This window comes from Octopus bimaculoides, chromosome 10 (genome assembly GCF_001194135.2).
Source record: "Octopus bimaculoides isolate UCB-OBI-ISO-001 chromosome 10, ASM119413v2, whole genome shotgun sequence".
Lineage (NCBI taxonomy): Eukaryota > Metazoa > Mollusca > Cephalopoda > Octopoda > Octopodidae > Octopus > Octopus bimaculoides.
The window spans coordinates 65,099,762-65,114,134 of NC_068990.1; the positions used below are offsets into that span (position 1 = coordinate 65,099,762).

The 14,373-nt window shown below is 34.1% G+C and overlaps 1 protein-coding gene across 1 annotated transcript in view; it reads left to right on the forward strand.

The window, feature by feature from the left end:
- Positions 1-14,373, forward strand: part of LOC106879763 (carbamoyl-phosphate synthase [ammonia], mitochondrial) — an 83,315-nt gene that overhangs the window by 11,429 nt on the left and 57,513 nt on the right. The window contains exons 2-7 of the mRNA XM_014929448.2: positions 825-981; positions 7,829-7,938; positions 9,298-9,442; positions 10,411-10,557; positions 11,275-11,367; positions 13,483-13,572. Of these exons, the coding sequence (XP_014784934.2) occupies positions 859-981; positions 7,829-7,938; positions 9,298-9,442; positions 10,411-10,557; positions 11,275-11,367; positions 13,483-13,572 (708 nt within the window). The 5' untranslated portion in view covers positions 825-858. The remainder of the gene's footprint in view (positions 1-824; positions 982-7,828; positions 7,939-9,297; positions 9,443-10,410; positions 10,558-11,274; positions 11,368-13,482; positions 13,573-14,373) is intronic.

Genomic DNA, 14,373 nt, shown 5'->3' on the forward strand with positions numbered 1-14,373 from the left:
AGAGAGAGAGAGAGAGAGAGAGAGAGAGAGAGAAAGATAGATAGATAGTTTTGTCACCATAGTAACTTGCAAGTTTTGATCAAAAATGTGAAATTTTAAGTCTGTTAGCACAACATGGTGCAGCTACATTATGTAACAAATATAGGTTTTTTTGGGTTCTGTGTATATGTGTGTATTTCTGTATGTCTTTCAATATAGAAACAACACAATGTAAACAGCTTCAAAAACAAAAAAGACTCACTATATAACAATATAGGTGGTTATTTTTTATTGTTTGTGTGTGTGTGTGTGTGTGTGTGCACATGCATGCATTTGTTTGCTTCTTTTTGTCTTTCAACATAGAGATAACGGTAGCACAGTCTTTCAAGAAAGACTTTCGTTATAATGACTGGTTGTTGCTGTTGAGAGAGAAATTCAGTGAGAGAGAGAGAAAGAAAGAGTATGTGCATGTGTGTTTGAAAGATAGAGAGATAGGTAGACTATTGTCACCATAGTAACTAACCAGATTTTTACCATATAAAAGTCTACTATTAAATGAAAGTTCATGCATGTTTAACAAATATTTTTACTGGCAGCGGAGCAACGAGTAAAGACCTAGTAAATTAATAATGTTAGAATAGAATTCAGGCCAAAAACACCAAGAAAATACCAGCAACAAATTTAAACTTGTTATTCATGAACTGTTAGTCAAATACCTTACCTATTCAGTAAACTTAAATTTATGAGAATCCATGTATAATCAAAGAGGTATCTGACTGTTTAGTATATTCTTTTGTGTATGTTTCTTCTTCCCTCTCTTAGTTGTTCTATTCTCTAAATTTCAGGTATTTCAGAAGTGAAGAATATCTGATTTGCACCATGACGATCTACCAGGCTTTGCAATTTCATGGCAAGAACTTACTCAAACATAATCTAAAATTAATTTGCAGCAATTATCGCCATGTATCTGTAACCTGTGACATTCCCTCTAGAATTGCACGAGTAAGTGTAAAATTTCACATCTCAATTTGTTTTCATTCTGTGTTATTAGATGCTTCTTTGTGTGTGTGTGTGCATTTAGTTGTTGTTATTTGTTCCCAGAATTACTCTGATTGAGCAGATTCATGGTCAGAGGCATTACTACTGTGATCATCCAGTCCATCGTGACTTGTCAAAGGCTATATTATCCAGTGAATTCCAACTCTGTTTCAAGATAGAAGAGTGAAAGGTGCAGGGAACTTGTCTACCATTTCTTCTAGGTCAAGTGACCTTTGTAAAGGATCCCATGTGTGTACGTATGTGTGCACATGCATGCACACCAGTGTTTATGTGTGTATATGTGTGTTCAAGGTGGATGTAGTATGTCTCCTATAAGGAAATACCAACCTCAAACATGATACTATCATGCAATTTCCTTAGGCTAGAAGAGGGCATATGTAAGTTATGCAACCAAATCAAATCATTACAAATTGGAAGCTATTGGTTAAGTTGTTTTAGTGAAAGGTAACTCACCATGATGAGATGTGACATCACAACAATGACAATGCTGTATTTGAAGGCTTCATAAACACATGAATTTTGCTGAGGCTTCCAAAACTGAAAGGAGTAAAACAATTTATAGCTTTTAGAAGTTATAAATCTTGTCATTCTGTTCACTTGTATTAATCTTGTTTCTGTGTGAGATTTTTATTTCCATTCATTCATCATGTTTGTTTAAGGTGATGCAAAACAATAAATATGATACCAGTTTTGTTATTCTTAAGCAGAGACAACCAACTGTGTTTGAGTAGACTTGTGGCATGGTGGCAGTAAATCAAACATTTGGATTTAACCCAGAAGTCTAGTACATTAGGCTCCATTAGTTTAGACTTAGTGGCTTGAATGCCTCTTCCTACATTATATCTCTCAGCTCTCAAGAGAAAGATACTCTTGTTTTTTGTTTTGGTTTGTTTTGTTTTCTTTTCTCTTTCTTTACACTGTCCTGGCTGTGTGGTTAAGAAGCTTGTTTTTCAACCATGTGGTTTCAGGTTCAGTCCCACTGCTCAGCACCTTGGGCAAATGTTTTCTACTATAGCCCTTGAGCCAACCAATGAAGTTAGTAAACAGAAACTGTGTGGAAACCCCCTCATATGTTTATGCGTGTGCATGTGTGTTGGTCCCCCCCCCCCAACACACACACACTATTTACCAATCAGTGTTGGTCTGTTTACGTTCCTGTAATTTAGCAGTTTGGCAAAAGAGACCAGTACTGGAGTTGATTTCTTCAACTAAAATCCTTCGAGGTGCTGCAGTTCAATTACTGAAAGTAAAAAAAAAAAAACAATGAAAAACAACGAATTAACCAATAATATAATGTTAAGGTACATGCCATGTTGGTTGTAAAAAAATTTGTTGTTGGCCCATTGCAGATCAACACTAACCTTTTAATTAAAAGCATTCCAGCCATGGCAAGGTTGTCTTTTCCTTTCAAATTGTCTTTGTCTTTTTAAGACAGCATGATTTGAGAGAGATTTTGTTACTTTTTTACAGGTCAAACAGTCACAGTAAGTTACATCATGGTTTTCTTCCTGGATATTTTCCTTTCCAATTTAACCACATCTATGAAGTAAAGATGGTATTTGTTATTCAGGTAGCAGATTGATTGAGATTAATTATATACCCTACCTTTCATCAAGTTATATTGGTTATAGTTTGCTTAGTAGCCATGGGATTTGTAGTTACCTAGTATTATAATGTTAGTTAAATATTTCATTCTTTCTTATTAAAATGTTGGGTTTTTTTCCATTTTGTTATGATTTTTTCTAAAGTGATGAAAGCATCACTATTCTGAAGAAAAAAAAAGGAATGCATTCAATATTTCAATGACAGATTTAATATGAAGGTTTTAGGACTTGTTTCAACATTTGTCAAATAAGTTTTAATGATACATTAAATTTTTTTCCAAAATATGGAATTTTTGTTTCCTTTTTACAACATAGTGGTGGCTTATATTTGAATGAAAGTGTATGAATTAAACTCTAAAATTCTATGCTTATATATTTGTTTACTTATGCATTTTCAGTTTTGTTCAGGGTTGTTAGGGCAAATATTTTTATAATTGTCAGTTTTTGTCTTTCCGTCGCAAACAGCAGCACAGTAATTATAATATAGGCAGACTAACTAATAGCGTAGTCAAATTAGTGTTACCATACTTAATGAGGTAAAGTTAGAAATAATTATGTGCCAAGAAAAAGACATTATTAGTCAATGACCAATATTACCTCAACTAGTCTGGCAAGTATAAAAGATAGCTCCAGATATGTTTTAGTGTCTTCTTAGACCTCATCAATGATGTGCAGGCTTCAACAAACTTACTGAAAGATGGAAGAAAGAATAACATACTTTGTTTTTAGGGTGGCGTGCTGGCAGAATCATTAGCACACTGGGTGAAATGCTTAGCGGTATTTTGTCTGCTATTATGTTCTGAGTTCAAATTCTGCCAAGGTCGACTTTGCCTTTCATCCTTTCAGGATCGATTAAATAAGTACCAGTTACGCACTGAGATCGATGTAATTGACTTAATCTCTTTGTCCTTGTTTGTCTCCTCTATTTTTATCCCCCTGTGGGCAATAAAAAAATAAACATATTTTGCTTTGCTTTTAGGGCACAACTCAATGGACTGTAGCAAGTTTGAAAACATGATAATTTTAAAAAATTTTCTGGTTATATGATATATTAATATTTTTAATTATCTGGTTATATGATATTTTAATTGAAGCTATTTTTTCTTTCTTTTTAATTGTTGAATCCTTTTAAATCTCTGAGAATAACTTAGCAAATGCACATTGGAAATGTCAGTTCAACAAATGGTTTTAGAATCTAGTTGGCTACATAGTAAGACATGTTAACCTTACTGAGACTCTATAGATATGTTTCCACTCTGCTGCTGCTGCTACCTACACTGGCATACTCTAATACTTGAAATGAAAAATAGATTTATATTGTTTGTTAAAATATGTTGTCCAATAAATTTATATTGTTCATACTACTTTGAAAAATGTGAATAACAGAGCCTCACATTTTCCATTTCCTGAAATATTTCAGACTTTAACTTGTATAAGAAGAAGAAGAAGAAATAATAGTAGTAGTTGTTGTTGTTGCTGCTGCTGTTGTTGTTGTTGTTGTTCAAGCAGTTAATATTTTGGCACACCAGCTGCACCAAGAAACAGCTTCAAAATTCATCAGCAGCATTATTAGCAACAACAACATTTAGATGCATGCAAGAATCATTGCTTATCATTATACTTAGCTTCAAATCACAAAGATCTTGCAACCAACCTTTCCAAACTATGCACAAGCACTTTGCTCATTCCTTCTTCCCCAGAAATGCCACTTCCTGTGTTTCCTTCCTCACCCGCATTTTTCCTGCAAGCATTGAACTACAGATGTTTAAATGGGTACATCAACTGTATCAATTTCAGCACTCTGGGAGAACTTGCAAATGTCATAGTTACTGCACCCCACCGCCTTTGAGTTACTTACAAAGAAAACACAGGAAAAAAAAAAAAAGAAAAATGCCAAAACATCTCAGCAGCCCTCTTGTGCAGTCTCTTTCTCATCTGATTCAGAAATATATGCAACACTAACAGTATTAATTGCCATACTAGCCTCTTGTTACTAGCTTCTTCCAAATTACCTTTACTGAAAATGTCAATGTACTGAATATTAAAGTTGCACTTAATAAATATCTCTAGCTTATCTCTCCTGCTATTATCAATAGGGTCTCTTATTAGGGATTAACATATCAAATATCACTATTATCCACAATCTCAAAAATACTTCAGTAGTTAATTGTGACACCCAACAACAACCAGACAAGAAAAGAAAGAAAAAAAAGTATTTTATAAGCCCTTGAGCTCATATTTATTGAGGAAGGAAAATGTAACTGTAAACACTCATGCATATCCTCTCCATCACAGCCCATGTTTTACTGCCATGTAACATAGCCATTTGTACACAGGCATCATGCCATCTGCATTTCACTTTAAGAGAGAAGCCCTTTGTTTCTAACAAAAGTAACAGCACTCTGAACTTTGTCCAGTCAGTTCTTATTCTAGTAACTAGGCTTTCAGTGTATCCTCCTCCTCTACTTATTTGGTCACCTAGGTAACAGAAACCATCTACTACGTCTAAGGATCTCCTTAGGCATTTGAGGAAATCTATTTCCTGTGTATTCTTAATGATTATTGTATTTGCGCATCTGCAACACACCAAGACTACTTCTTCTGTTAACCTTCCTGTAATTTTACTGCACCTCTTATGTGTCCATAGCTTGCACTGGATACATCATATGGAATTTCTACCTCCTGCACCTTTTCTACATATTGAACTGGGCCATTTTCTCAAAGGAGTTGGTAATTTGTCTGCTTTTCTGTTATCTAGTATTTTGGCCATTGCTAAATTAAGTCTAAGGCCCTTTGATTCTGCTATTTGTTTCCACACCTGAAATTTCTTCTCTAATTCTTCTAGAGATTCAGCTATAAGATCAAGGTCATTGGTAGAGGAGTTTTCATGGGCAACGAGTTTTAAAATTCTTCTGTTATGGCCGGGAGTACTATGATAAACAAGATGGATCTGGGAATCAATCCTTGGTGAATTAGTGCACACTAATTTCATTGCTATACTCATTGCTGATATTCACCACCAGCTACTGATCTACCTCCTAGCTTCTACATCAACCACTAGACGAGTGAGTAAGGGTTCCTGTCAAAGGCTTTCTCCATATCAACAAATGCCAAGTATGAAGTTTTATTTTTGGCTAAATGCTACTTTTTCATTTAGATACAGGAAGATAACATCAGTAGTGCTTCTTCCTGGAGGAAAATCAATCTATCATACATCTCATCTAAGTTAACTCACTTCCTAATTAGTTGAGCTATGACCCTTTCTAGAACTTTCATGTCCTGGTCCAGCAATATGACACCTCTGTAATTATTTCTGACTAAGGTATCACCTTCACCTTTGTAGAAGTTGACAATAATGTTGCTATACCTCTCATTGAGCATGACACCTTCCTGGACAATCAGATTATTTATACAGGTGACTAGGACATATCTCACTTCACCAGGTATTTTAAGCATTTCAGCAGTAATTCCTGATAGGCCAGGGGCCTTCCCTATCTTCATATCTCTAATTGCTTTGTCTATGAAGCAGCTGTCAGCTCAGATAGGTGATCTCTCTGTTGGGTTCACATTAGGAAGACTCCTTTTCCTATGTATTCTCTACATTTGGCAGCCTTTTGCAATGGCATTTCTTTACAAAATCACTAAATGCAAGTATACCATCATCCATCTGAACACACAGCTTCACAGCTTTCTCTGAACTTTGCTATTCAGAACACCTCAAACCTCTTGACTTCATGCCACAGAACATTAGCAAAATTTTTCCATTCTGTTTCTCCCTTAGCTAAATATAACTTTCCTGGCTTCTCTTCTGACATAGTTCCTTGCTGTCTCCTCTCTTCCAGACCCTCCAGGTTTGTTTCTCTGCTTTTATGGCCCTCTCTGCTTCATTGTTCCGCCACCATGTCACCCTAGGTCTGGTTGAGATTTTGTACCTACCACAAATTTGGCCTGTAGCCCTCAGTAAGCTATCTTGTTGGAACTTCCAGTCATCCTCTATGTTACAAATCTGTAACTCCTCCCGCTTCTCATCAAATGCTTCAATTAGAACATCTCTAAATCTCTGGCTATTCAAAGGACCCTTAGACCCTTAAGCTTTCAAATCTTTCTTTTCCAGATTTGGTTTGCTTCTTCTTGAAGTTCTTTTAACCCACAGTCTGAAGTTGCTAATGACTAAACTACATTGAAGAATACATTCTTCTCCAGGGATGGTCCTTATGAGTAACCATCCATCCTGTTTTCTAGTGAGAATGTAGTCAATCTAGCTGTGTAGCCACTAGATAGATAGGAGGTCAGGTGACTGGCTGGTTTTCTGAAGTTAGTATTACAAATCATTAGGTCATTTTCATCACAAAGCTTCAATAGCCTTGTTCACTCCTCATTACAGGAACCAACTCCATAGCCTCCACACACACTTTGGAAGCCACCTGGATTCTGCCCAACATACCCATTGAAGTCACCAACCATGAAGATAAGGTTTCTGTCATTTGTCATCAAGGTAGTCTGAAAAACTGTATCATAAAAATCAATCTTGTTGTTCATCTGGCAGTTGGTTGAGGAACTTAGGTTGAAATAATAGTTGTTTTACTTTACAAAATTAGCCTAAGCATAAGTACCCTGTTGCACACTTTGAATACCTTGATCATCTTAATCACCCAATTCTCATTATACCATTTTGAAACATTATTATATATATTAGATTTAAGCAGTTAACCTTACAGGTGATTGTTTTCATCGTGTATTAACATGAACTAACATCTGCCTCATTCTTTCCCCTCTTAATGTATCTCATCCACCAAATACTGAACTAAACATTTGGCTCAAATTCATTCTCTAAACACATTTTTTCCTATTTGTATGATTCTACAGAAATGCAAGCTGGGCATTGATTCTCACCAGTTTTGCAGACCTGCAAATGTCATGGATACCATGTCTTCTCTGAGAAAACAAAATCACTATATGTATATACATAGATATCTGTGTGTGTGATCATCTTTTAACACTCGCTTTCCATGCTGGAACACACACACACACACACATACACACACCTACTTTATTTTCTTTCTGTAATAGGTAGACATTTTGTTGTGACTGTTTCTTTATGCCATTTGTTACATGGCTACAGAAAAGCCCAAAAGACTTTTTTTCTCAGTAAGTTTTGGTAATTATAACAAACATTTCCTTTGTAGCCACGTAAAGCTCACCTTGTGTTGCAAGATGGAAGCTATTACCAAGGATATTCATTCGGCCATGAAAGTTCTTGCAGTGGAGAAGTTGTATTCAATACAGGTCTTGTGGGGTAAGTTTTCCTGTCTTTTTTTCCCATGAATTTAGTTGAGTGTCCCTTCCAACTATTAAAAACTCTAGAGTGAAGTAAGAATGGAACCCAATATTTTATCAGTTGTTAAAGCAATCATGTGATTCATCAGAAGCACAACAGTAAGTTGACTTCCAATAAGATTTACACTTACAGACATATTATTAGTGGTCTTGCATCATAACAGCACTGCACTGTGCTTCAAGTATTATTGTGATTTTATGATCATCAATGCAACAACACCTCTTCAAAACATCTAGAAACTAGAATATACAGTATGTCTTTTCAGTTTTTAAGACTACATGTGATATGAGGGATATGTGCATTTACTTTTAGATGCTATGGCAATGTAAAATATACTGCTGTAGTCATTAGAAACATTGTCTAATAGGATAAGTGAATTGAGATAAATTTCAGTGCATCAGAAAAAATATCTTGCAGTATTTAGTCATGCCTTTGTATGTTATGTGAGTTCAAATCTTGTCAGATTTGACTGGTTAGCTGATACTCTTGTAGTGTGTATGTATGTTTAGAAATGCTGCATGTATCTTTTTAGAAGAATTCTCACAGAGAAGAAAAATAAATTTAGGAACTATATATTTATTACATAAAATATATTTTATTCCCTGGTTGTTGATGAAACATAATCAAAATGTAGAAACTAATTGAATGAAATAATCTATGCAAGAAAGTTCAGAAATGTAGAAATAACAGCTAAATAGTGGTTTTTAGTAATGTAGCATGGAGAAATAGATAGACATGGCAATGACGTGAATGGCTCTGAGTCTAATCAACAAAGAAGCAAAGAGTAGGACAAGCAAACTGTTTTTATTAATGAAACACTAGACATTCTAGAAACTTCCAAGAGAAACGCGAAGCTTCTTGAATAATTAAGAATTGCTTCTCATGAAATATCTTCCAAGAAACTTACTAACGGGAGATTACTCTATAACACTTCTTGCAAGATTATATCATTCAACTATTTTAGCTACAGATGACAAACTACTACACCCTTTTGCCCCAGCTAGTTATGCTGGGCTTTTTTTTCCCCAACTTTTTTTGAAAAGTGCTAAGTTTTTACAGGAGACAGATAGAATTTTTAGATTTGCAATACTTTGTCACTATAAGAATCAAACATTTAAAATTTCTTTTAAATATTCTTTTAAATATTATTATTATGCAGCCCCGATCAGCAACAATTGGGATTGCATAACAACCATAACAACAAAATAAACTACTACTACTAACTGTTTTTACCTTTTTCTTTTCTTTTTATTTATTACATATTTTATTTATTCTCCTTCTCTCTCACTCACTTTCTCTCATTTCAATTTGCTCCAGATATCCTGAAGCCCTTTCAGACCCAAGTTATCGAGGACAGATATTGACATTGACATATCCAATTGTTGGCAATTATGGAGTCCCAGACACCAATATTAAGGATGAGCATGGACTAATGTTGAATGTTGAATCTGATCGCATCCATGTTAGTTATATTTCCTTCATCTGTTAGGATTTAGTATTTATATGATGAAGTCACACTGGTACCACAGGATTAAGGTTTTGGGTTACTGTATTTGTGATCTTAGTTTCTGATATACTGGGCGTATGATATAAATTTCTAATGTTTTGAGATTGTGGTCTATGGAATGTCAGTTTTGTGCTATTTTTTTCTCTCTTGCTAAATAGTGTTTTCAGTACATGTAAAAAAAAAAAAATTATTTCTGTGTTATTCATTGCAACTTGTATCTGCAGTTCTGCATCAATCATCAGCTGGAACCATTTCACTTCTTAAGAAAGACATGAACTTATAACTTCCTCTTTCCACTGACTTTTAAAAATCTCGAGATTACATATTTTGTATGGTGAATGCTCTAACACCATATAATAATTCAACCAAATTTTTCCAAGTAGGATAAGATAAAACAGGAGTCAATAATGGAAACAATGAATGATGTCTATTTACTGATCAATTCAAAAACTATCTTTTTACAGATTTTGTCTGCACTAGGGATTTATTTATTAACATACTTTATTCTACAATTAAAATATGATATTCCACTGGAATATGAATTTTGATAGTTTTTAATTCATTGAAATGATAATAACTAAATATATTTTGTTCTATTGGTATTGGTTATTTGTAAATATGAAGTACTGACTAATGCATCATAGAAATGGAAGCTTCCAGAATCATTTTATTCTTATGAAATGAAATCAAATGTTTAGTTTTATATTTCATTTCCACCAATTGATTTTTGTGAAATTTGAGAAAAATCTTATGCATTTAACCTAAATTAACATATTTGTATATGCAATTTACTGGTGAATTTTAAAATCAATTTGATGTAAAATGCTTCAGTATTTTGAAATCTTATGCATTTAACTGAATCATGCATTTATTTGGCATTAAGTTCAGCAGAACCAACTGTATTATGATTTTTTTTTTTGTAGGTTTCTGGTTTGATTGTACAAGATTATTCCCACCAACACAGCCACTGGAATTCAGTCAAATCACTCTCCCAGTGGCTTAAAGAAGACGAAATACCTGCCTTGTATGGTATTGACACCAGGATGATAACAAAGAAAGTTCGCGACATGGTAAGGAGTTCCCAATATATATATCATCATGATTACAGTTTCAGTGTCCACTTTCACATGTTTAACATGGATCAAGTGAAAGTTGTTGAAGCAGATTTTCTACAACCAAACGTTCTTCCTGTCACCAACCTTCAATTCATGTTTTTAATGGAAGACTGATAATGAATGATACTTCTTGTATGATAATGACACAACTATCACATAATGTCAGGACAAGAAGACACACATGCACACACTTTCTCACATACATGACAGATTTCTTTTAGTTTCCATCTACCAAATCTACTCACAAGGCTTTGGTTGACCTAGGGCAAGTATCTTCTACTATTAGAAGTCCATGGTGCCACACAGTGGGATTGAAACCAAACCCATGCATAGATCTGCAGTTGTTCATGCTGCTCTGGCTGGCTGGCTGGCTCTTTTAAAGGTTCAGTTTTTGTTTTTTTTGCATTAAAGCCATGTGTTATAACAACAGTTTCTGAAGTAGGAAATAGTTCGCATTTATTTGGTATTTCTTTGATGAGTAAATTACTTTTATAGTTAAGTCTTCATGTATCTGTATGTTGATCTTAAAATATAAAGAATTACTTTGTAAGAAACTAAGACAGAAAAACTGTGTATAAAGTGTATCTCTGTATATGTATTAAAATGTTATTTTCAAGAGTAAATTCTGAACTGTGTCTTCAGTTTTCACTATTTGTTTTAAAAATCATATAGGGCACAGTCTTAGGAAAGATTGAATTTGAAGATCAGCCTGTGGAATTTATTAATCCAAATACTCGAAACCTGATGGCAGAAATCTCAACAAATGTAAGTTTCTATAGTTTTTCTTTTTTTTTTGACAGGGTGGAGTTGAAAATTGTTATTGCTGTTTTTTTTTGTTTTTTTTTTGTTTTTTTTTTTAATATTTGGATAGTGAAATTATCATCATTGTTATTAGTGTAGCCAAATTAGAAGTAATTAAAATGGTATACTTTACAATATTAAATGTTTAGTATGTCATTGCTTTGGACTAAAATCATTTAATCTTTACATTATGGGTTTGTTGAAACAAGCAGTAGTAAGATAATTGGATCTCATTGACTGAACATATCACCCTAAAGAAACAACTTCTAGTTAGATAAAATAATAATTATAATAATAATTATTATAATAATAGTTTCTAATTTTGACACAAGGCAAGAAATTTCAGGAGTGGTGTAAGTCAATTACATCAACTCCAGTGCTCAATTGGTACTTATTTTCTCAACTCCAAAAGGATGAAAGGTAAATAATAATAACAATAATAATAAAGGTTTCAAATTTTCACACAAAGTCAACAATTTTGAGGGTACAATATTTTTATCAATCCCAAAAGGATGAAAGGCAAAGTTGATCATATAAAAGCATATAAAAATAATAATTACAAGGGTTGACAAAAGAATTGAGGACAATACAAGACAGTACAATGTGAAATTACATTAAAAGTGTAAAAGAGGGGAAAATACAAACAAAAGAAGTAGATGGAGAAACCAACGAAGGTTGTTTGTGGAAAACTCACAAAACTATGGTTACCCTGACCACTAACACAAGTACCCCCTCTCAAGTATCCTTCTCCAATCTACCTGTACATGATCAGAACTGGCCCTAGCCCTTTCACTTGTGCCTTGCTCAACATCCTCGTTTCTTTTCTGCAAATTTGCTAGGAGGCAGTACTTTCCTCTTCCACCCACACTTTCTTTTTAAAAAGTTAATGTGGGCTTGGCCAAAGAAGATGGTGTGCATCTTCAGTCCTTTCAGTCACTTCCACCACTCAACATTTTTTATCAAAGCCACTGCATCAGTTAAATAAAGACTGCCTGCTCTCTCTGGCTAAAGAAATGCGGCAGTCAGGACAATGTTCACAGCCCCAGCACACGTCTGTTCATCATCAGCCATGGTATACCAGTCCTCAGTGTAGCAAGTACTGACAGCAAATGCAATGCCTGATCAGGTTGAACCCATCACTTCCATGAAAATCAAAAGAGCAGACAATCCAATTTGTTCAGATTTGAACTGGGGCTAGGCACAACAGTCAAGTGGTAAGAGATGTAGGCATTTGTTATTGCTGCCCGACCAGTCAGAGATAGCTTCTTTTTGGCCCATTTCTGAGTGCAACTGGCCACCCATAACTTACACAAAATTAAAATACACAAAATTAAAAATTTATACATACACGTGTGTGTGTGTGTGTGTTTGTATGTGTATACTATTGTAATATTAGGTTTTATCTTCTACCCAAATTACAGAGCAGTTTTTCAATTTTCCCATGTTATTACATATGTATGCTGTATGTTTTGAAGTTACCACATTTCCTATGAATATTCTGGCTTTGACTTTTGCTCCATTCTATAAAACTGATCTAACGATTGTTTCATTTATTATAAAACTGTTTCATAGTTTCAATTGAACACTTTCCATTTTGAAGTTGATTTGATAACTAAATTATCATTTCTAAAATTTACTTTATTGACATTTGAAAACAAAGTTTTAAAAAAAGAAAATATTCTAACAAAAGTGCTAGCTTAAGCATGGTGTACCTTACTATTGAAGAAGGAGTTGAAGGTAAAATAAAAGTAAATTGTAAACCTGAAATGGAAGCAATGAGGTGTTGAGAGGTGTTGATTCTATAGACATAAAGTACATATAAAAAAATGACACAAACCAAATTGCACTCAAATGAAACCATGTAAGGGACAATTTAGTATTTTTTTATGTTTCATGTTCATTTTCAATGTGTGTGTGTATGTGTATGCACATGCATGCATATACATATATTTCATTCAATGTAAAACTTCCATTGTCATCAAATCCCATTCTTATAATGTCTTTCACTTGTTGTTGATGGTAGTAATAGTGATGATGATGATGATGATTAGGATATTATTTTGTTGTTATTTTCTCTAGGAAGTAAGATACTATGGAAAAGGGAACCCTTATAAGATTGTAGCTGTTGATTGTGGGATTAAGCACAACATGATTAGAAGTTTGATCAAAGTAAGTATATTTCAAAGTTTTTATCTTCTCTGTATGTATTCATTATTTTTCACTCATAAGGAGCACTATTTATCATGCAGTGTTTAGAAATGGTTAAAAAGTGCATCTATCTAGAATAATCCCAGCTTATAAGAAGACATGAAGTCAATATTTCAACTTAACCAGTGATCCTGCTTCTTAACCACAATAAGTTGTAGCTACTCGTCTATGGTTTAGTGAACTGAAAGTGGAATTTTTGAAATCACACTGATTTGTTTCTGGGAGTATTGGTACTTGGAAACCATTTTGGTCGTTGGTTAATCATATTGAATACTAATCCAGCAGCCCTTCAATATAACAGAAATAATCTTTGACTGAAATGAATTTGTTCGTGTTTTGGGCGAAATGAAATGATGTAGATATGACGATTCTACTTTATGTTCAGTTAGTTATGGTTCTTGCACTCAAAATTTTAGGGATTTTTTTAACAAGTGCTTATCGCTATATGTTGAATGCACTGGTTCTTGTCCAATTTCTGAAGTACAGCAACATCAAGCCTAGATAGTACTTGGAAAACTTAGGTGCTGTAAGCATCTCACTTTTTTAAGGCACAGATGTTTCTGTGTGTTTAGAATCTTGCTTCCCAACCACATAGTTCCAGGTTCGGTCCCTCTGCATGGCACCTTGGGCAAGTGTCTTCTAACTATAGCCTCAGGTTGACTAAATCCTTGCAAGTAAATTTGGTAGATGGAAACTGAAAGAAACCCATTATATATATGTTTGTGTGTGTGTGTGTGTGTGTGTGTGTGTGTGTGTGTGTGT